Genomic DNA, 21617 nt, shown 5'->3' on the forward strand with positions numbered 1-21617 from the left:
GTTAGAGTAAATGACGACAGAATTTTAATCTTTGAGAGAACTATCTTTTTAAGAGAATTGATTCTTCCAAGGATGGTTTAGGGTCGACCAAGGACTTACCGGTCTATGCTGGAGGTCATTTTTGTAGTGTGTTCAGGGTCGCAGTTGTAGAGAGAGGATCTTTAAGCGTGAGGTAGACATTTGTACATTAACCTGGGTAACAAAACAAGAACAATGACAATTTTATTTTTTTTTATTTAATGCAATTTAAAGGTGTTTATTTAAAAGGCACTCCTTAAAATACATTTTTAAAATCTTCACTAATGTTTTATTAGGGCTGTCACGATACCAAACATTCAGCAGTCATACAAATACAAATACCAGTTATTTACTACTACAAAAATTAAATGTAGTAGTAAGTGCTTCCAGCTTTGCAAGAAACAAACTTGAACAAAGACATAAATAAAGTAGATCATAATGCTTGACATTTTTCAGGTATCTACCAGCATTAAAGTCTCAGAATCAATTAGAAAACATTCATAATTTAAAAAAAATAAATTAATAAATAACCATAAGAACTATTAAGTTGCATTTAGACTGCAAGGTCTAAATGTAAAGATCTTATTCTTTGACATTTTTTTTCTAAAACTTTTTTCCATAATTCTTTTTATAATGAAATATTGCAGTATTTATCCGAAATAATTGATCAGTGCACAACATTTTTTTTTCTTTTAAATTCCCTTGTAATCTTTAATGAAAATAACATGATGATAAGCAACATTATCTCTTCTCTGAAGACATGTGTTCTGGCATGAGGCCTGTCACTCAAAATCAAGTCCAGATCAACTTTTTCTTGAGAACTAGTTTCACTCGGATATATATACGTCACAACAGGGAAAAAAAAACGATGACAACTTCCTTTCTATGCTGACTTTAACATAAGACAAAACGACAACGCATTTTCATCCCAAGGCGTCATCTAACTGACACTTTTGACCATGCTTCAACATCAGATGCTTAGGCACCCTTTAGCGTCAGTTAGATGACGTGGGTAGGTTTAGGTCTGGGGTAGGGTTAGGGTTAGACCACTAAGATAGCGTCATCTAACTGATGCTAAAGGGTGCCTAAAGCGTCGGAGGTTGATGCATGGTCAAAAGCGTAAGTTAGATGACACCTTGGGAAGAGAACAGGCTGAAAATGACTCTTGAAAGAATGGCATAGTATTTTATTTCACTAATCTTTTTATTTTATTTTACTAAATCAACTACCTTGTAGTGAAGTTCTGGTACTTTTGGCATCCTAACCGTGGTTACAACATTACTGCTCCAGTGCTCCTGATATATTCATCTCTTGTAAGATGTATTTTTTGTGTTTTTCCCCATTTGTAATTCATTTTATATAAAAACGCCCACATTGTTATTTAATTAAAATGCAACAATGACCCATTTGGGATAAACAACCATTAAATATGGTAATTCATTCAAAAGCAAACTTACCTTCAGGCGTGCTTGCTCTAAGGAAGGAAGAGAAAAGCTTGCCACAGGATGTAGGATGAGGACAATCGTTGGGCAAGACAGAAGGTGCGTGTGAATATGAATGTTTTCGTGTGCGGGGTCAATCAGAGGATTCTGAGGTCAAGGTAGAAAGGCCTGCTGTGGGTCCCTGTGGGGTGTGTGTGCTTTCAGTCGGGTGTGAGACTGGAGGCACCACATGTTAGCACTACCTAAGAAAATATAGATACAATCAGCATTATGATTACCTATTTTATACTGTATGTAATGAAGGTAGCACGTTAAATATATTCCTTAAATCATTTTAGGTTTAGAAGAGATGATGCTTAATTTAATAAAATATATGTCACATGAAATAACTGTCAAGATATGAAATAAAAAAAGCCTAAATTAAATTGTAAATAGTTCCATTGGGAATAAATATGCAAGCTTAGCTGGCAAGAAATTAATTATGTTGTGATTTTAAAGACAACTGAATTGTAATTTTTGAAGTATTTTGGGAATAAATAAATAAACTCACTCATGTCATTATTTCTGTAATAGCAGCCACGCTCCTGAACCACTGTAAATCTGCTCTTAAATCTGAAACAGAAACAGAAATTAGTCAAATAAACAGCAGGCACCTGAGAAAACAGCTTCAATTACATTAGATTAACTAATAATACATTAGTATAACTGGTGCTAAGGAGTTTATAACCAAAATAAAATTAAACAAAAAACATCTGAACTCATAACACGAAACGTTCAGGTTTCAAGATAAAAACATCACGTTGACTCAGTAAGCCTGGGAAGAGTTATGACCTTGAAGTTAAACTGTTAAACATTCTGTAACACAGAGGGGAAAAGCATCATTACCGCTATACCCTAAATGATGAACTGACATTTAACATTTCACCCTGGACTAACAGGCCACAGATGTTGTGATGGACTACCAAGCCTGATAGATGACTTGGCAAGACTTTCTCCACCAAAGATAAACAGTTAATATTGTAAAAGCAGGGCCGAAGTTCAAACATTCATAAGAACATTCAGAATTCACTGTCATTACCAGTTAACTGCAGTCCGGTGTGCACTGTACAAATCACAGTAGTCATTTACATTCACTTGTTAAAAAAAAAAAATTCATTGTAGGATGGGGGCAAATTCTAAATATTTTCTGTTTGTGTTCTACAGAAGAAAGAAATCCATATAGGATAGTAATCTTGTTTTCTTTTAAATTTGCCCTTTTGGATGAAATAAAATAAAAATAAGATATAAAAAGAAATTAAATAAGAAAAGATCAAATATAAAAAAATGTAATATAAAAAAAACACACATATACATACATACAGTACGTGTATATATATATATATATATATATATACTGTATATATACACTACCGGTCAAAAGTTTTAGATCAGTAAGATTTTTTATGTTTTTAAATGAATTCTCTTCTGCTCACCAAGGCTGCTTTATTTGATGAAAAAAAAAAAATGACAAACAGTAATATTGTGAAATATTATGACAATTTAAAATGACTGTTTTCTATTTTAATATATGTAAAATGTAATTTGAACGCTGAATTTTCAACATCATTACTGTTGCTGATTACACATCAGTTTTCAGTGTCACATGATCCTTCAGAAATCATTCTAATATGCTGATTTTATGCTCAAAGAACATACATTATTATTTTCAATGTTGAAACCAGTCGTGTACCATTTTTTCCCCCAAAATTCTATGATGAATAGAAAGTTCAAAAGAACAGCATTTATTTAAAATATAATATTTTGTAATATTATAAATGTCTTTACTGTAACTTTTGATCAATTTAACTCATGCTTGATGAAAAAAAGTGTTTTCTAATTTCTTTCCCCAAAAAATAAAATATAAATTCTTACTGACCCCAAACTTTTGAATGGTAGTGATTAATGTTACAAAAGCTTTCCATTTCAGATCAATTCTGTTCTTTTGAACTTTCTATTCATCAAAGAATCCTGAAATAAAAATGTAAAAAACTGTTTTCCACATGGATAATAAATGTTTCTTGAGCATCATATTATAATAATTTCTGTAGGATCATGTGACACTGAAGACTGGAGTATTGATGCTGTCAATTCAGCTTTGATCACAGGAATAAATAAATATTACTGTTTTTTTTTTTTTTTTTTTTTTTATCAAATAATTGCAGCCTTGGTGAGCAGAAGAGACTTCTTTTAAAAACATAAAAAATCTTACCGATCTAAAACTTTTGACCGGTAGTCTGTGTATATATATATATATATATATATATATATATATATATATATATATATATATTATATATATATATATATATATATATATATGCTTCCCTTCATGTGGGAGTGCATAACTCTTTGTACTCCTGTATGCAACTCTGGTAAAATGAGAACAGGCATTGGTTCTCTATGGAAATTACCCAGCATGAAAGAAGTCGTGAGTGAGCTGTAGAAGCTGTAGTACCCTAACAAGCTGAAAGACGTGTCCAGGAAAGTGCATGTGCAATAAAGGCAGTCACACCCCTGAGGACAGTCTATATATAGCAGTGGTGGTGCGGTATTGCCACATCACTCATATTAGGTTTCCATGTCTAGAACAGGCAGACTCCAGTAATCAATGAGCATCTTCTGAATCAAGACAAGAGCATTCTGTTCTTTTCATCATAACCTTCATTATGCTTAAAAATAAAACGCATGTGTGAATTTACACAACTTCACAAACAGAAGTAGCAGCTTTGACCCAGTTCATGTCTATAATAAGCATTAGGTTTGTGATAAACGTTGGGTCAAAGTGCATGTGCTTATCAAGATTACTACTATCAGAATACAGTTCACGGACTGTCTTTTGGCTAATTCTCTCAAATATTTTTCCCTACTTGGTTTGATTGTCAAGTCCAAACAGACTAGAGTTTGATTCAATCATATTTCCCTCTGCAAGTCTCTTTTTACCCAGAATTATTTGGGTGACATATACCATCACCAAGAACAGCTAACAACTGCTAATAACTAGCTAACAACTCTGCATATTATTTTTATTATTAAGAAGCTTTTAAAATATGTTTTTAGAATGTCCTGGCCAAGATGGTTACTGTAAAGAAACACACAAATAGTCAAGATAAAACATTAAAAAGGCAACAAAAAATACAAATATTTAGAAACTACGAAACAAATCGAATTATGAATCATAGTGAAAATAAAATATTTAAAAAAACTCAACAAAATAAAATAAATTAAATCATAAAATAAAACTAAATGCAATAAATAAGTAAAAAAAAAATATTGCTATCTGGGAATGCTTCACTTCAGACCAATTTTCCAAGGCTTTGCACCTTTATGATTCACTAGTGCTCACCCCAACTTCAGAAAACCACTTTCACACCAACCAAATTAAACAAGCGCTGACGTCAAACAGACGCAGAGCCCTCACTAGTGTGAAAGCACCCCTAAATCTCCCAGCACAACTAAGACACTCTTAAAACTCCCATAAAGATATTCATTTTTTGCATGCAGAGAAAAGCCTTCTGTCAGTCTGCATAATGATAGAACACATTACTGTATTTGTCCCCCTGCCAAAAACAGTCAGTTGTTCTTGTTTACAAGCTTGTACTTCATGGGCATTTCAATGGTCTATAAAAAGGATAACAAGAAAGAGCATGGCGTAGTGCTAGAAGTTACCGTGACTTATCAGCTACCACGCGGATTGAGCAATAGTTCTGGAGTGGCGTCAGTTCATTTTCGTACTGTATGACATTCACACGCAGAACGGACACGCATACCTAAACACACCCACAGATTCTTATGAGCTCAAAGAAGAAAAAAAGAAATCACATGCAACTGGGTCATTCTTCAATTGGAGTGATGAGAGACAGAATTTGAAAAACAAAATGATGTTATTTTTTTTTTTAATAATATAATGTTTTGCTATACTAAATTGTGTTATGTCGGATGTGATATTCAGTAAAATAGAATATTCAGAATCTTGTTAGTAAAATACGTGTGCACTACCCAGGTAACATCACAGACTCTAATACACGAAACTGAATTGGAATTTTCCAACAATTATGAAAATTAACAAGAAAGAATGAACACAGAACTATATGTACAGTATATACAATATGTATCTGTTTGTATATATATATATATATATATATATATATATATATATATATATATAATATATAATATAATATACTGTTCATTCTTTTTTATTGATTTTCAAAAATGTCAGGAATATCTATTAGAATATTTCCAGATACTGTACGAGTCACAATAACTTAAAATCAAGGTGGAGTTCCATTTCAACATGAAAACTGAATTGCTTCACTACAGGGATAATAAAGAAGAGGAATCCTCCGACTCTGTGCCACATATATTTCCTTAACACATAAAACATGTCCTTTGCACATACAAAAATAGATATCCTAAGGATTTCTTAGAATGGGGGAGAACACAGAAAGGGAGAGGGACAGGGGGGATTCTGGGAAAACATGAGAAGGGCACATGTGGAGAGGCAATGGAGAACTGGAAAAAGAAGTAGGATAGAGTCAAATATTTTCTGTTCAGTCAATTTCACAAGATGATTGACAAAAAGCAAGGCATGTAAACCCATGAAAGAGGGTACGAGAGAGAAGAAAAAGGGATAAGGCGGCATGCAAGAAGAAAAAAAAAATGAGGGGGAGGGCTTGTGAAAAAAAAAAAACATCATGTGAAAAAGGATAAAACAAGACATAAAAGCAAAAGAGAAAAAGAAATAGGAAGTAATGCAGTCCCCGGCATTTCTTGCTCGGTTGTGGCGTTAACAGTAGGCTGAGCAATGGTTTTGTAACTGTGATGTCAGTAGATGCTTCACTGACCTGCTGACCTAGTGACCTACTTTTGCTTCTCTCGCTCACTGTTTCTCTCTTCTACTGCGACTTAAGCACAGCTCAGGCAGCTGCAGCCAATCATGCGGCAGGCTGAGTCACCACACACTCACCAACAGCAAATCAGTAACAAACAGCAGCCAATCATATGCTGCTAAGGTAGAAACTAAAGGGGTTTCCAGCCAATCAAACGCCTATAAAACTCTCAGCTAACCAACAGCGAGCAGAATAAAAAGCGAACAAGAACAAGAAAGGAAGGAAAATGGGAGAAATAGCAGAAGGAAACAGGCTTACAAAACCACATCTTTCAGGCTTCTCCAGCGACAGTGACATTTACCTATTCGACCAAAGTCAGCCAAACCAGATCTGCCTAGAGCACTAGGTTAAAGTCAGATAACAAGCACATGACAAACAAACAAATTCTTCCTCCGCTCTCTGCTCTCAGATAAATGAGGTCTATTTGACACCCACAACTACCCTTAGGTGCTCTGTACGCTATAAACTGCCCTATTACTTAAATATTTTCACACAATAGCACATATCTTGAACTACCTGGACGATATACACATTTCAACTGTGTAATTAAGGATTCCACTGCGTTGTCATTTGCTTTTTATTTTAGCTCTTAAAGGGCAGTTGAGTTCACTCAATTTTTTTTATTCTGTCTTTATTTAATCATCGTCGTGTTTTTTTTTTTTTTTGTGTAAAACAAAGGAGATATTTATGTTGAAGCTCCTCTTATATCTGCATTCTGTAGTCAGCATTCATTTTCATTATATGATCATAATTTATTTGTATGGGAAAAAACTTACTGTGCCTATTTCGATATACATCACTGGCCACACTCACCTAAATGATTCTTAGGCAAACCTGTTCAATTTTTCATTAATGCAATTATCTAATCAACCAATCACATGGCAGCTGCTTCAATGCATTTAGGGATGTGGTCCTGGTCAAGACAATCTCCTGAACTCCAAACTGAACGTAAGAATGAGGGAAAAAAAAAGGTGATTTAAGCAATTTTGAGCGTAGCATGGTTGTTGGGGCCACATCAGTCTTAGGTTTATGGTTGTTAAATGGTTGAGTATTTCACAATCTGCTCAGTTACTGGGATTTTCACGCACAACCATTTCTAGGGTTTACAAAGAATGGTGTGAAAAGGAATAAAACATCTATGCGGCAGTCCTGTGGGTGAAAATGCCTTGTTAATAATGTAAGCAGTCTAGGGCTGTCAACTTTAGTCGTTTAGTCGACTAATCGGTCGATGCCGTTGTGGTCGACTGACATTCTTATTGGTCGACCAGTTGCATTTTTTTTTTTTTTTTTACCAATAGAAGGAATTTTTCAATGACTTACTCCTTGATATTTATTCATTTATAATCAGTTATTTATTACTGTATTCTAAATATAATTAGCCTATGTTTTGTCCCCAACTTTAAAATGCTTTAATTTAGGCTATTTTTGTAACTGCGCCACAGTTTAGCGCACACACATAATACACTCGGGAACCGCACCTGTGGCTGGCTGCGCTGCTGCTCGCGCTCGGTAAGGGATGCTGTATTCATTCTGTTAGAACGCTGCTTGTTTTGGCTTTAGTCGACAAAATGTCCAGGAAATATAAATCTTTTGTCTGGCTGCATTTTAAAACAAAGACGACAAGACTGTGGAGGGAGGCGATCGCGTTGCCATTATGAGCGCGCAAGTCGCGCGCCTACATTTAAAATCGAACTTGAGCGCGCAAAAGACGTGAGCAGCCTTTTAACGGCTATATCATGCTGACTCAATAGATTGTGTTTTCTTAATGTTTTCGTTTTTATTTGTACACTTGACGCATTTGAAAATAGCCTAAATAATGCAACAAAACGAAAATAAACCTATACGCGGTACAGCCTATTATAGGATTGTTTTTAAGTTATTTGGGTTTTTTTGAGTGTTGTTTAAAACGCCTTGATCGTCAGGACTAAAGTTAACCCATAGCTTTGAAAGTAAAGAAGAATATAAAGCCTGTATAAACGAGAGTTTTTGTTGGGATTTTTCATTATGTGGCACAGTGGCAGATATTTTTTGCAGCGTGTGGTGTGGTCAGGTGCGCGATTGTGACTGTTACTATAGACCTAGGACAGAGCTGTTCACTTTTTGCAGTTAAAAAATCACTTAATTTTCAAAGAATTATATTATTATTATAGTTTTATTTATTTGTGATGTTTTTTCGTTGTTGTTTTATAAATGCTCAATGACAATTGTTTAAAAAATGTTTAATCAAAATATCACGTTTTTTTTTTTTTTTTTTTTTTTTTAGTCGACTAATCGTCGAGCAGGACTCGACTTTGGTCGACTAAGGATTTCTTTGGTTGAATACAGCCCTAAAGCAGTCAGAGGAGAACGGGCCGACTGATTCAAGCTGATAGAAGAGCAACTTTGACTGAAATAACCACTCGTTACAACCGAGGTATGCAGCAAAGCTTTTGTAAACCACAACACACACAACCTTGAGGCGGATGGGCTACAACAGCAGAAGACCCCACCGGGTACCACTCATCTCCACTACAAATAGGGAAAAGAGGCTACAATTTGCAAGAGCTCATCAAAATTGGACAGTTGAAGACTGGAAAAATGTTGCCTGGTCTGATGAATCTCGATTTCTGTTGAGACATGCATATGGTAGAGTCAGAATTTGGCGTAAACAGAATGAGAACATGGATCCATCATGCCTTGTTACCACTGTGCAGGCTGCTGGTGGTGGAGGTGTAATGGTGTGGGATGTTTTCTTGGCACACTTTAGGCCCCTTAGTGCCAATTGGACATCGTTTAAATGCCACGGACTACCTGAGCATTGTTTCTGAACATGTCCATCCCTTTATGGCCACCATGTACCCATCCTCTGATGGCTACTTACTGCAGGATAATGCACCATGTCACAAAGCTCGAATCATTTCAAATTGGTTTCTTGAACATGACAATGAGTTCACTGAACTAAAATGACCCACACAGTGACCAGATCTCAACCAAATAGAGCATCTTTGGGATGTAGTGGAACGGGATTTTCGTGCCCTGAATGTGCATCCCACAAATGTCTACCAACTGCAAGATGCTGTCCTATCAATATGGGCCAACATTTCTAAAGAATGCTGTCAGCACCTTCTTGAATCAATGCCACGTAGAATTAAGGCAGTTCTGAAGGAGACAGGGGGTCAAACATAGCATGGTGTTCCTAATAATCCTTTTGGTGAGTGTATATATTAAACTGTACACACAGTGATGTACAGTATATTGAAATACGGGTGACCATCCTTAGCACCTTCAGCGCATGCCGCTCAAACAGCAATGCAGGACATTAATAACTAATGGGACTGTCATATACTAAACTTTATAAAGAGAACACTATAGTAAGAAAGTGTTGTGAATTGTATAAATATCTGATTAATCTCATATGCATTTCGTTGATTTAATTAACCTTCTAATAAAGTGCTTTAGTTTCCCGGTGTTCATTCAGCTATTCAGCTTCAGCACGCCAAGCTCAAACAGCAATGCTGTTTTTTTAAAAAAAAATAAAAAATACTATTAATTTTAGATGTTGAACATGGACACATTATTATTAACATCTAGCACTTTAATTTTTCTCATATTATTTTCACCAACAATATGGTTTAATTAAAATCCTTTCATTAGCTTTTGCCTGTTAGCTAATCCAATGTATTTATGACACATGAATTTTGATTATTTATATGCAAGTAATGATGTCAAATGATTTGTCTGCACAATTTTTTTTCTTTGTAAGGCAATAGATTTTTTTGTATAAAGAAAGTTGGCTATAGGAGTGTAAAATTAATTTTAAAATACACTGGTTCAAACTAGGCAAAGTTTAGATTTAAATTTAGAGTTATCGGCCAATCTATAGGTTATCACTTTCAAATATGAAGATTATTGGTTATCAGTATCCGTAGACTTTCATATTTCTAAATGGAATCATTTATCTGTATTTATATCTATTTTATTCATATTTTCAATTAGTTCTTTATAAAATCCTTTTTCATGTTATTTTATTTCAATATTGTTATGGGCCATTGATATTTTTATTAGCTTTTGCATTTTGAAAATATTTCTAAATTGTTTTATTTTTTTATTTTAGTTTTAGTCATTTTAGTATTTCAACTTACTGGCAACTTGACGAGGGAACATACTTTTCATTAATTTCATATATATATATATATATTCTTTTTTCAGTTTTACTTACAATTAAAAGACATTTCTTATAGTTTTAGTTTCAGTTTAGTTTACACAACAGGTGGCATTCCTGTAACTCAACAGAGCATGGCGCAATCAATGTAAAGCTCATGGATTCAATTTCTAGGAAATTCATGAACTGATAAAATGTATTCAAGTCTCTTTGGATAAAAGTGTCTGTCCAAATGCACAAAAACGTAAATTGTTACGCATAACGACGTATCGCGATTTGTATCGCTAAAACTTCTTTCGTGTTTCACACGAGACATTTTTGGTTAAATGTTTAGTCAAATTACTTTTTCTAATTAAATTTAAACTCTCTGAAATAATGTCTAATTTTCAACACAAACTTAAAATCACCACAATTACTAACTGTATAAATACAGTCGAGATAACCAAACATGGCCTTTTCCGTTCCGTTCCTGTCCAAATTCATTTTTTTTTTCCACCGCACAGTCTGCTTTCCATTTTTAATAAATTCATGCAAGGTGCCTACACACATTCTCACTCTCCTTTTTTCCCTTCTCTCAGTCAGATCAAGTCTCTACAGGCTCGCTGTGTGTTTGCGTGCGTGTGTTCTCTCAGATGTAGGTCAGTAAAGCTCTGAGGATGTGAGTCACTCCAGCATGGATCTTCGGCGCAGCTCTGCACGCACAGAGATGCCGGCATGACAACGGTGTCCATCGGCAATGCCATAGCAACCACTCTCACTAAGCAGGGTAAAAATAGATGTACTGAATTCCTCCACAGCAGAGTTTCCCTCTCATATTCTCTCTCTCAGCATTTTCTCCATTACTCATGCGGCAATCTACACAATCATCTAGATACGCTCTTCAAGAAAGCTTCTTCGCTATTTGTGATATTTATTTCTTCCTGGATAAATCACAAAAACACAACACGCAACCAGCTGAAACACATACATTGGTTAAATGTATACTTGTCCTCACAAAAATACGACCACAGCTGTAAAATAATTAATGTGCACTGAAAATCATGAGGAAACTCTAATGTCCAAATCTGCAGCGCAGTGATTTCCATGTTTGAAGAATAGGTTTCCACTTATAGCATTGCCGTCCTCCTCCCTACATTCCACCCCAACATAATTTTCCCAAGGAAACATGTAATTGTTCTTTTCTAGCGACATCGTGTTATCTTTAGGTGTAGTTACCGTTAAGATAAATAACATTGGTTAAATTGCCAATACAGTGCAGTATGTAATCATTATTTCTCCTTATCAACCTGACATGACATCCATACCATTTAAGTCTAGAAAGGCAGGGAATTACTCACTCACTCTCTCAGCGCAAACTCCATTCACATGTCACACCACTGCACATCTTTTAGAAAACGGCAAGGGAACATGAACTGAAATGGATGGTTTTTTATTTAAGTGGAGAAGAACTCTTCTCTTTCGGGAGCCAACTCTTAGTAGTAAACCTAACACTGCGAACACATACAGTACATTATTCAATTGATCAAATAAAATAAAACTTTTGAGTCATTTTTTTTTATCTGTTCGTGGTTTGACTGGTCGAGATAAAATATCTTCTTATTAAACTGTCTGTACACTTACAAAGTTCTCAGTGCTTCGTTTTGCATGTAGGGACCCTCATTATGCTACCGTGTTAGTGAGGGGCTATTTGAGCCTTGTTAGTGGTATAAACTAGCGATTTTTATTTTTCATTACTCTATGCCCCATATACTAGCGTTATATGCTAAACAGTTTTTTAGAGATAAAACTCAAAACTCAAAATCTCAGAAAGCGGTTGACTAGGTACCAATGTGTTATTAGACCAAAGGTTCATTTTCAGTTATTTCTGAAAAAGAAAGACATACAGGTCATACAGGTTTGAAAGGACATGAGGGTAAGAATCAACAGATTTTTAATTTCTCAGCTATACCCCAAAAAAATTTTTGTTTCTTTAAATGAAATGATACTAAGAAACTAAAACTGCCAGTAGGTTGTTGTAAATGTCTAAATGAGTAAGTCATCGAGTCATTAATTTATAGAGTCAATTATTAATCAATTCATTCGATTCTTTATAAAGTCCCAAGGAAAGTCTCTGTTTACTCTGAGCCATATTTGCAATGCCTCCGGGCAGCTATTTCAGGCATTCAAGATCAAGTCATATCTACTTGAATAGGGGAATCCTGAAATCTCAAAAAACGCTTGCCGAGCTCACAAATAAATAATATTTCAAATCTGCAACACAAAGTGTCCCATAAATGCTGTTACTTATGCTACAAAAGCATTAAAAAAGCTTATTTTTCAGGCAAGACCAGCCAATGCGCCTATGCACCAGTCCTTAGCGCAATGACTTTATTTATTTATTTATTTATTGAGCAGTGCAGTTTCTCCAATTTAAGTAATAGGAGTGAACCGTCTTTCTATTTCTATAGTCTGAGTAAGTGGCGCTCTTTATAAATGGGCAATTGAATCATTGTTTCACCCGATTAATTCTTATCAGTAAGAAATGAAACACTGCTATGTGCTGCTTGGAGACACAACAGTTCTGGTCTGACTTTAAAGGTGAAATTTTTGTTTGTAAAATTGTACAAAAACAGACTATATATCTAAAACAACACAATATTAACTCCTTATTTATTGAACGGTTCAATATCATCATAAAATCAATATCACATATGCAACTGTGCAATACTGCTGATCTATAATATCGACAGTTTCCACTGTTGATGGGTGTGGTTGGTGGTTGAAATGGTGATGATAGTGACAGGCTGGGATTGCCGTGTCTGTTAAACGCTCTCACAGGGCGGGAGCGGGGATGACTGCAACACCGTAACCATGACGATCAGTCCATAAGCAACCATGGCCGACATTTAAAACCAGCCATGGCTTAGATGCACACAGTGGAAAATGAGGACCCAAACAAAAAACTATTTTAGTCTAGTTTAGTGACACAATCCAAACAAAAAGTTTACTTCGGATCAAATAATGCTCATCATGCTCAAATAATGCACACAAGAGAGATGACACAGTTTAAGCAGAAACAAACTAACAGTTCATTTGATGATGGGGAATCGCTTCCTATTGGTCCTTCAGCCGTAAATATACACACACACATTTATATCAGGGTGACAGTAAAGTGATCAGATGGTTCAGTAGATGCAAGCAGTAAACACGTCTATTTAATGAGTTCTCTAATATCCAAACACAGCAGAGCGGTGTTTATATAAACAGTGCCAACACTTCAACCAAAAAACAATGCACTGTCATTCCCAGAAACCTCTGCACAACTTTCCTCTCTGCATTCAATAAATAGGAGATATTATGGGTCACATGACATGTCTCATCTGATTGGGTAGCAGAAATAAATAAAAAAGCTTGTTTTTGTTTAACTAGCCACATTATCACAAATAGGTAAGACACAAAATTCTGTCATTATTTAAGGCCCCGATATAGTCACGGCGAAGTTCTTTTTCATTCTTCGTCTTTGGGTAAAACAACGTATTTCGACTTCGAAATACGCGAGCCTCGAACGATATACTGTTATCGAACATCTGACGGTGCCCAAACTGCTAAGAGCAGCGTTTAGGTGAATATGTAAATGAGCTGCACATTTTCCTCTCAATAACAAAATAAACAAACAACAAATTTGAGAAAACAGCAAGCATTCTTTTAAATAAAGCCAACAAAAAGCATCTGGTCAAAGCAATATGGATACGTTTTCACGAGCTCTGCAATTCGGCACTCTAAAGTCACGCCAAGTTTATTTAAAGCACTTTATACAATAGATTGCTTAAAATCAAGCAGCTTTACATGAAAAACATGAAAGTAAACATGGAAAACAGTGTCAGTGTCTCATTTCATCGAAAGAACAACTTCATCATCTACTCAAGCAGCTCTCCAGAGACTTCATGTTTTCATTCACGGGTCAAGTCTGATCTCCACGGATTGAACAGGAGAAATTACGCGGAAAACATCCACCTGAAAGAAGGCAGAGCCTCCGTGTGCACCTATTTATTATAGAATCACCATGAAAATAATTATTGGCTTATTGGTGTGTTAGCTATTGATATTTGAATGCTGTCAATGTGTCAATACAGGCTTATCAAAAAGCTATATATGATTTATGCATCATATACACATCTTTGGACATTGCATCTTAAAAATAGTAAAGACTTGTGTCTTCTGTTCAGACACAAATTGGCTCTAACCCATCCGAATTGCAAAGTACGATGCCACGAAAAAACAATAAAATAAAATAAAGCTCCATTTGACACTATAGATGCTGGACTTTTTTTTCCTGAAACGTTTCCAAGCTAAACAAAAATAAGTTGGGATGTGTTTTTCCTTATCAATTATTGTTGTTATGTCCATGTACTCATGGCCATCTCTTATCTCTGCCGATAATCACCAAGTAAAGGTCACTTTTGTTTCTTCCAGGACACTTTATTACACCACACCCTGATTTACCAGGGTTAGAGTCCCTTCTGTGGGCTTGCAGTCAACCTCAAGCCCCTGTGCCTGGATCTCACAAAAGCTGCCTTTGTTAGTGTGAATGTCCAGCAGTCTGCAGACAGGAAAATGTCTGAGCTGCTTTCCACTGGCAGGGCCTCACGCCGCCACTGGCAGGGCCCCACGGCGCAGCTGGCAGGAGGCCCCACGGTGAAGTTGCTGCTGCTGTTGGTCTGGTCTTTCAGAGGAACGGCGAGGAGCCAACCGCTGGTACTGACGCCAAGTGGGTCAGCCATGATCCCAGCCAGAGGGAGGCAGAGAGCACAGGAGAATGGAAGGAGGATTAGAGGCAAAATGAGGTGACTTCTAAAGATGTCAAAACTGTTCATTAAAACAGATTTGCTGGAAATTACAAAGAAAATCTGTTTGTGCAGGTGATAGATCTGTTTGTGAAAATCTGTTTGTGCAGGTGATAGATGGATTCACCTCCATGAGCATATGGACCAGCACACTCCAAAACAGAATCGGAAACATGTTTCCCGAACATTTCCCCCATTCCCTGCCATTGGTCGGTCAAAGAGATAGTCCCGCTCCAATCTCACACCATTGGTTGAGAATGAAGTGTTGAGCTGGTTGTGATCTCAAAAATGCCAATGATTTGATATTAGTTAGTTAATGCATAAACTAACATGAAATAACAATGAATAATATGTTTGTTTTTACAGAATTTATCAATCTTTGTACATTTTAGTTAATAAAAATATTCATGTTTATGATAGTTCACAGTGCATTAACTAATGTTAACAACAACAAAAACAACAACTTTGGATCTTAAAAATGACGTAGAATGTTTTCTGAAGGACTTCAATTTTAGAATTATAATTTTAGAAATGCATTTACATATATAATACAAACATTTAGGCATTTTTTCACACTAAAATCATGTTAATTCCTATATCTTATTATCTTATTATATTATCAGCATATACTTTTGAAAATAGTGAGTATTTTAATGTTTACGGATTGTCACAGTTCCCTTTTAAAAATAGGAAATATCTTCGCAACCAATTAAAATAAGTGTGCTTAAATAGATATAAAACCTAGCAGAAAATGAAAACTGAAAATATAAAAATCAAAGATACTTTAATAGTAGTATATAACATTATACATTGTGTAATTCAGGTTAAAGGCCTCACGTGTGTACCTGTTTGCTTCTGTATATTGTTACAGCCAAGGTCACGTGAGCCTCTCCCAGTCTAAAGGCGGCTGATTGTGTCCACAGGTCAAACACAGAAAAACATCCTATTTCCTCGCCCTTGCTCACCTGTTACGCCTGAATGACACACAAAAACTGCACAATCATGCAAATACATAAACAATAGGCATCAAGGGGAGCCGAATAATCCACTAATCATTTATAACTGCCATATTTAAGACATCAAAAACCAAAGCAAAATAATGATTGATACACACACACACACAAAAACAACTAGCGAAATTTGTCAGCACATCATAAAGTTTTACAAGCAAGCACCAGATTTACAGTTGTAATCTATTATGTTCTTCTCTGACTTTTCTCAGAATCAAGTATAATATAACTATGGTATGTGTACACACACACACACACACAATATAACATCCTTTTTAAACACACACAAGATTTGAATGGAAAGAAAACTGCTTGATTAAGCTACTAGTTTTTTTTTATGTTATTAATAATAAAACATTCACTAGCTGAATCTAGCAGTTGTATCTCCAGTCAAATCTTCAGAAATAGACTTTTCTCAAAAAAAAGCGACCTAGTTTCGGAAAATGGCTCCTCAAATGAACACAATTTCAGTATTTCAGATAAATATGAACGCAAAAGCACAGGCAAAAGCATTCCTCATTTAAAAGTTGCTTTGAGTAAGAGCATCAACTAAATTAATCAAACGTTAAGTACTTCAATTAAAATGTGTAATTAAATGATTAATAATTAAATTGTGCAAAAAGAGCAAAAGAATGTTAAATGCAAGTGAATATCTTAACTAATTGACATTTCAAAGAAAAAACTTAGGGATCCAAGACTACTGAGCTTGATTAAAATTTTGTTTATCCATGTTTTTCCAAAACCAAAAAAAAAAACATGTCGGTCTCCTGCTAAAGAGCTCTAAAATACCCTATTTTATTCATTACATGCTAGGAAGTACAAACAGAGAACAAAATGACAAAAATAAGACAGTGAACCACTGAATCTGAGCATTTACATTTACTCATACTGTACAGCTTATACTTTCAGACCTTAAAGGTATAGTTCACCCAAAAATGAAAATTCGGTCATCATTTACTCACCCTTAAGTTGTTCCAAACTTGTATGAATATTTTTCTTCAGCTGAACACAAAAGAAGACATTTTGAAGACATGTCAGGAACCCCATTGACTTCCAAAGTATTTTTTCAGAAGAAAAGAAATTGACACAGGTTTGGAACAAATTGAGGGCGAGTAAATGATGACCGAATCTTCATTTTTGGGTGAACTATCCCGCAACTTCCAGTTGGACGTGGACTAACTGGACGACAAAAATGTTACTCCACATTTTCCAAAAAATGTAATTGAACCGTCTAAAATGTCAACACACAAGATTCTCCGTTTGGCCATTAATTGATGCAGTCGCAATGGTACGTTTCTGAATACACTTTAACCAGGTACATTGTTGTATTCACATAATTTATACTATTTTGAAAATCAGAAAAGGTAATGAACAACATTTCCTGACCTGAAGACATGCACATTTAGGGGCAGAGAATGTGTTTTTTCGTTTAATTAATAAAAAAGGTTGTGTGAACTGGTTCTAAAGGAATGTGATAAGCTCTTAGACCCCGTTTACACCTGGTATTAAAATGCGATCTGTATCCAGATAAGTTATCCGGATAATAAAAAATGCATGTTAATGCAAGGTGTAAACGCGTTGTGATCGGATCGTGATCGGATCTGCCTGACCACATCTGGAGGTAGTCTGGCTCGCATTGTGTCCGGATCTTTACTAGGTGTAAACGCAATCTGGTTGTTGAAACCACATATGTATATTTTACTCCTCCCAAAAATGCTAAAAAATAAACGAGTGAGAGCGTGTTATATAGGCTATATGTCATGTTATAGCCTAGTCAGATGCGACACGCATCACCGCAGATGAGCAGCTGAGCGTCTATTCAACGTGCAAACATCGCAAATAAAAGTGAAAGTAAGTCACAGACGCAGTTAACACATCTTCAAGTAAAGAAACGAAATTATCTTACCAGGCCTGTTGCCACTCTCTCTTATTGATGTCTCTGATTTGGAAATTAGCTGATGATCAATAAAATGCCGCTCAGATCTGTTGCTTTTGGTGGCGTGCAATCCAATAAATCTGCATATAACGCAGGAGGTGAAGATCGGATTTATATCCGTTTTGCAAAAACACATTTATGTGGCCAGGTGTAAATGGAATCAGTACTTATTATCCGGATAACTTATCTGGATACAGATCGCATTTTAATACCAGGTGTAAACGGGGTCTTATTGTCCCCAAATGCTCCGTTTTATTTATTTATTTATTTTCTATATACAGTCATCTTTTAGCTATTAATTCAATTGTTAGGTGAAAAAAATCTTTTGTGCATTTAATTACCAAATATTTAGGAATATTTGCCAAATCTTCAAAATTTCTCATCAGTTTCCTGATAAAAATGAAGGGAACATACAGTAAAAAGCTTTTGTTTTCACACACAGTGGTCACAATCGTTCAGAGAACCATTAGCATACTGTATACCCAACCCAGGCTACACTTACATGATGTGTAAATATCCTGCAGGTCTTTAGTGGCCAAATTAACATACAGTTGACAGGCTTGCCAAAGACAAGAAGGGCTGTTGTCAGCAAAGCCATGCCATCCTTAGAGCTAAAATACAGAGTTGTGGCTTTAAAAACGACACGCTGCATTTTTATGGAGGTCAGGAGATTTCTGCCGAGTCATACGGCCTCTCCAATTCCTCACTTTTCCCTAGTGCACAATCACCCCTTTTCCTGAGGGAAAAACACAGAAATGAGTGTGACGTGAGGTGGGCTGAAGCCTAGACACTGAGATCACGGGAAACTGTGTGTGTATGTGGGATCTCCAGGGAAGTGTTTTTTTTTTTTTTTCTCAGTTACAAATCCCAAATCACAGCACTGTAGCCTGCAGCAGCCACATCTATCCACATGAAAATACAGAACCAGGGCTTAATGCAATACACATCACTTACAAATGCAAGCATGGCACATTCATGCAAATTACACTGCAGGTAAGAAAAAAAAACAGTCTGCACGAACCAGCTGTGCGAAATTTGAATAATAATGAGAAAAGCATTCCCACTGCAGCAGCACTGGGATGTAACTGGACCTTTACGATGTTTCCTTGTAAAGCATGTTGCTGAATTAAGTTTGTTAACCACAATGATTTCAGTTCTTTCATGAAGTTTGTCATGTAGCCAAGTTTGATCTTGACAAATCTACACTCCAAAAAAATACATTTCGGCTATATGTTCAATTTAACTTCTTAAAATGTTCAAGAATTATTGCATTCATCCATTTTGTCACAGTTTTTAAGTTTATTGTGTGCAATCAATTAAAATTTGTACAATGGATGCAAACAGATACATGTTTGCATATGGACAATTATATATTGGCTGTAACCAAATAGTATTTTTAAACGTAACATCATCCAGTGCACTGAAGTTCACACTAAACAAATGTTTTACCCAAGTATATAATATTATTATTTATTTATTCATCTATTTTTTATGCCAGAGGAATGTTTGGTACTACTGATTTTTTACCCCCCCCAAAAAATCATATTTTCATACAGCAAGAATGTGTTTAATTGGTCAAATGTGATGGTAAAGACTTCAAATAAATGCTGTTCTTTCTAGCTTTCTATTAAATGTCCATTAAAGTTTCCTTAAAAAGATCAAGTTTTCCACAAAAATATTAAGCAAATGTTTGCAACATACATTAGTGCTGTCGTGTCAATCTATTAAAAATAACTAGATCAATCACACATTAAAGAAAATTCTTTTGCTCTTCACTTCAGTTACAGAATAGTTAGTTGCCATTCTCGTTCAAAGCCAAACTGTGTATATCTAACAAAATAATACATCCTCCTTTCAAATCAATGTTATGCTCCATCTATCTCCAGTTTCAGCCATTTGTAGTTTCATCTCTAGGGCTTGCAGGGTATCAAGCTATTAAGTGAGTCAGACCCTCAGCAATATTGGAGTGCAGTCAACATACAAACACACAGCCCGTCATATCATGATAACAAAATAAAGGTAGCACAAAATTACAAAGAGAAGCCATTGACACATGACACATGAACCCTTTCTACATACCATGGACGTGATTAGCATAGGCCAAAAACAACAATGCATCAACTACTCAATATTTATTCATCGTATAAAGTAATGTCTTTGAATTATCTTCATTTGGGGACCGTCAAACTGTTAAAAAGAATATTTCACCATTTTCCACCTTACCTTCTTTAGGTTGGAAAAGTTGCAGAAGGGCTCTTGTAGATTGTCATTGAGCGTTTTAATTCCAAACAAAGTAACTCCAATCCAATGGCAATGCCTATCCAACCCTGCAAAGGCAAAAAGAAATTGTTAAGCACCCTTTCCTTAAGGTGAGCTTACATCAGGTATATCCACTTTACCATATTCTGATATTTAGAACAACAGCAAAAAGAACAGAAGAAACTGTTTGAATGCATGTGACTTTAACCACAGCACACTCTCTGTGAGATTTTGGGTGTTTGTGCATGTTCGCTTTAAGAATATTTAAATGCGTCCTATCACAAATTGCTGACTATTATTCCGCAGCCAAATGTTAACAAACCAGGTCACGGGTTATATGTGTGGTGTGCCGCTGTGTTAGTGAACAGACCTTGCGTCTAGTTCTAAGAAAAGTTCTGCGTTCACCCGCAAGCTTCTCCACACGTCCCAGAATTTCTGATTAGAGATGAAATCACAACTAAAACATCTGGGTCATTCTGATTCTTCACACACACAAACACAAATCATGGGGCTCCTGTTGCACTGAGAAATTGTCAAACTGTCCCTCCATGCAAACATCTTGCTGTTACTCCTCTTGCCTCTAAACATAAATTGAGTCCAACCCAAAAGGGAATTCTTAGCGCTGAAGAACAAGAACTGACAACTGGCTGGTAGCACTCCTTTTTCAGTTTGATCCGAATACTACAACAAAATTTGTTTGTTCTAGGGAGACGGTACCAAGGACAGACAAAAGCTGGGAGTAAATTGACCCCAACCAACACCACCACCACCACCACGGTCCCCAACAGTCTAGTGGGACATCGCAGAGCAATTATAGTATACTGTTAGTGGCCCTGGATTAAAGTGTCTGGTGACTAAATATATCAGCAAAACTGCCCTGGTCAAAACACAACTTGCCAGTTTCAAATTTGACCCATAAGACAGTTTATTATTTAAAATAATGAAGACAAATAGCTGAGTCTTAGAAAGTGGTCTTTGGTTAGTTTGTTAAGGGCTCTCAATAGTCAGTTAATTACCGACTGCTGCAAAAGCAAATAACACTGATATTACTGAAACCAGG

General features: G+C 35.7%; 1 protein-coding gene across 3 annotated transcripts in view; it reads right to left on the reverse strand.

Annotated features, from left to right (window-relative positions):
• Positions 1 to 21617, reverse strand: part of clocka (clock circadian regulator a) — a 61245-nt gene that overhangs the window by 25640 nt on the left and 13988 nt on the right. For 2 of the 3 annotated variants that reach the window (XM_039692115.2, XM_039692114.2), the window contains exons 2-5: positions 20522 to 20625; positions 2011 to 2072; positions 1476 to 1702; positions 100 to 192 (exon numbers count right to left, since the gene is read on the reverse strand). In XM_039692115.2, coding sequence (XP_039548049.2) covers positions 100 to 119 — 20 coding nt within the window. In that variant the 5' untranslated portion in view covers positions 120 to 192; positions 1476 to 1702; positions 2011 to 2072; positions 20522 to 20625. Of the gene's footprint in view, positions 1 to 99; positions 193 to 1475; positions 1703 to 2010; positions 2073 to 16197; positions 16327 to 20521; positions 20626 to 21617 lie in introns of all 3 variants that reach the window. The other variant, XM_089118566.1, reaches the window with a different exon arrangement.

The sequence above is a fragment of the Pimephales promelas genome, chromosome 13 (assembly GCF_988280905.1).
Source record: "Pimephales promelas chromosome 13, fPimPro1.hap1.1, whole genome shotgun sequence".
Taxonomy (NCBI): domain Eukaryota; kingdom Metazoa; phylum Chordata; class Actinopteri; order Cypriniformes; family Leuciscidae; genus Pimephales; species Pimephales promelas.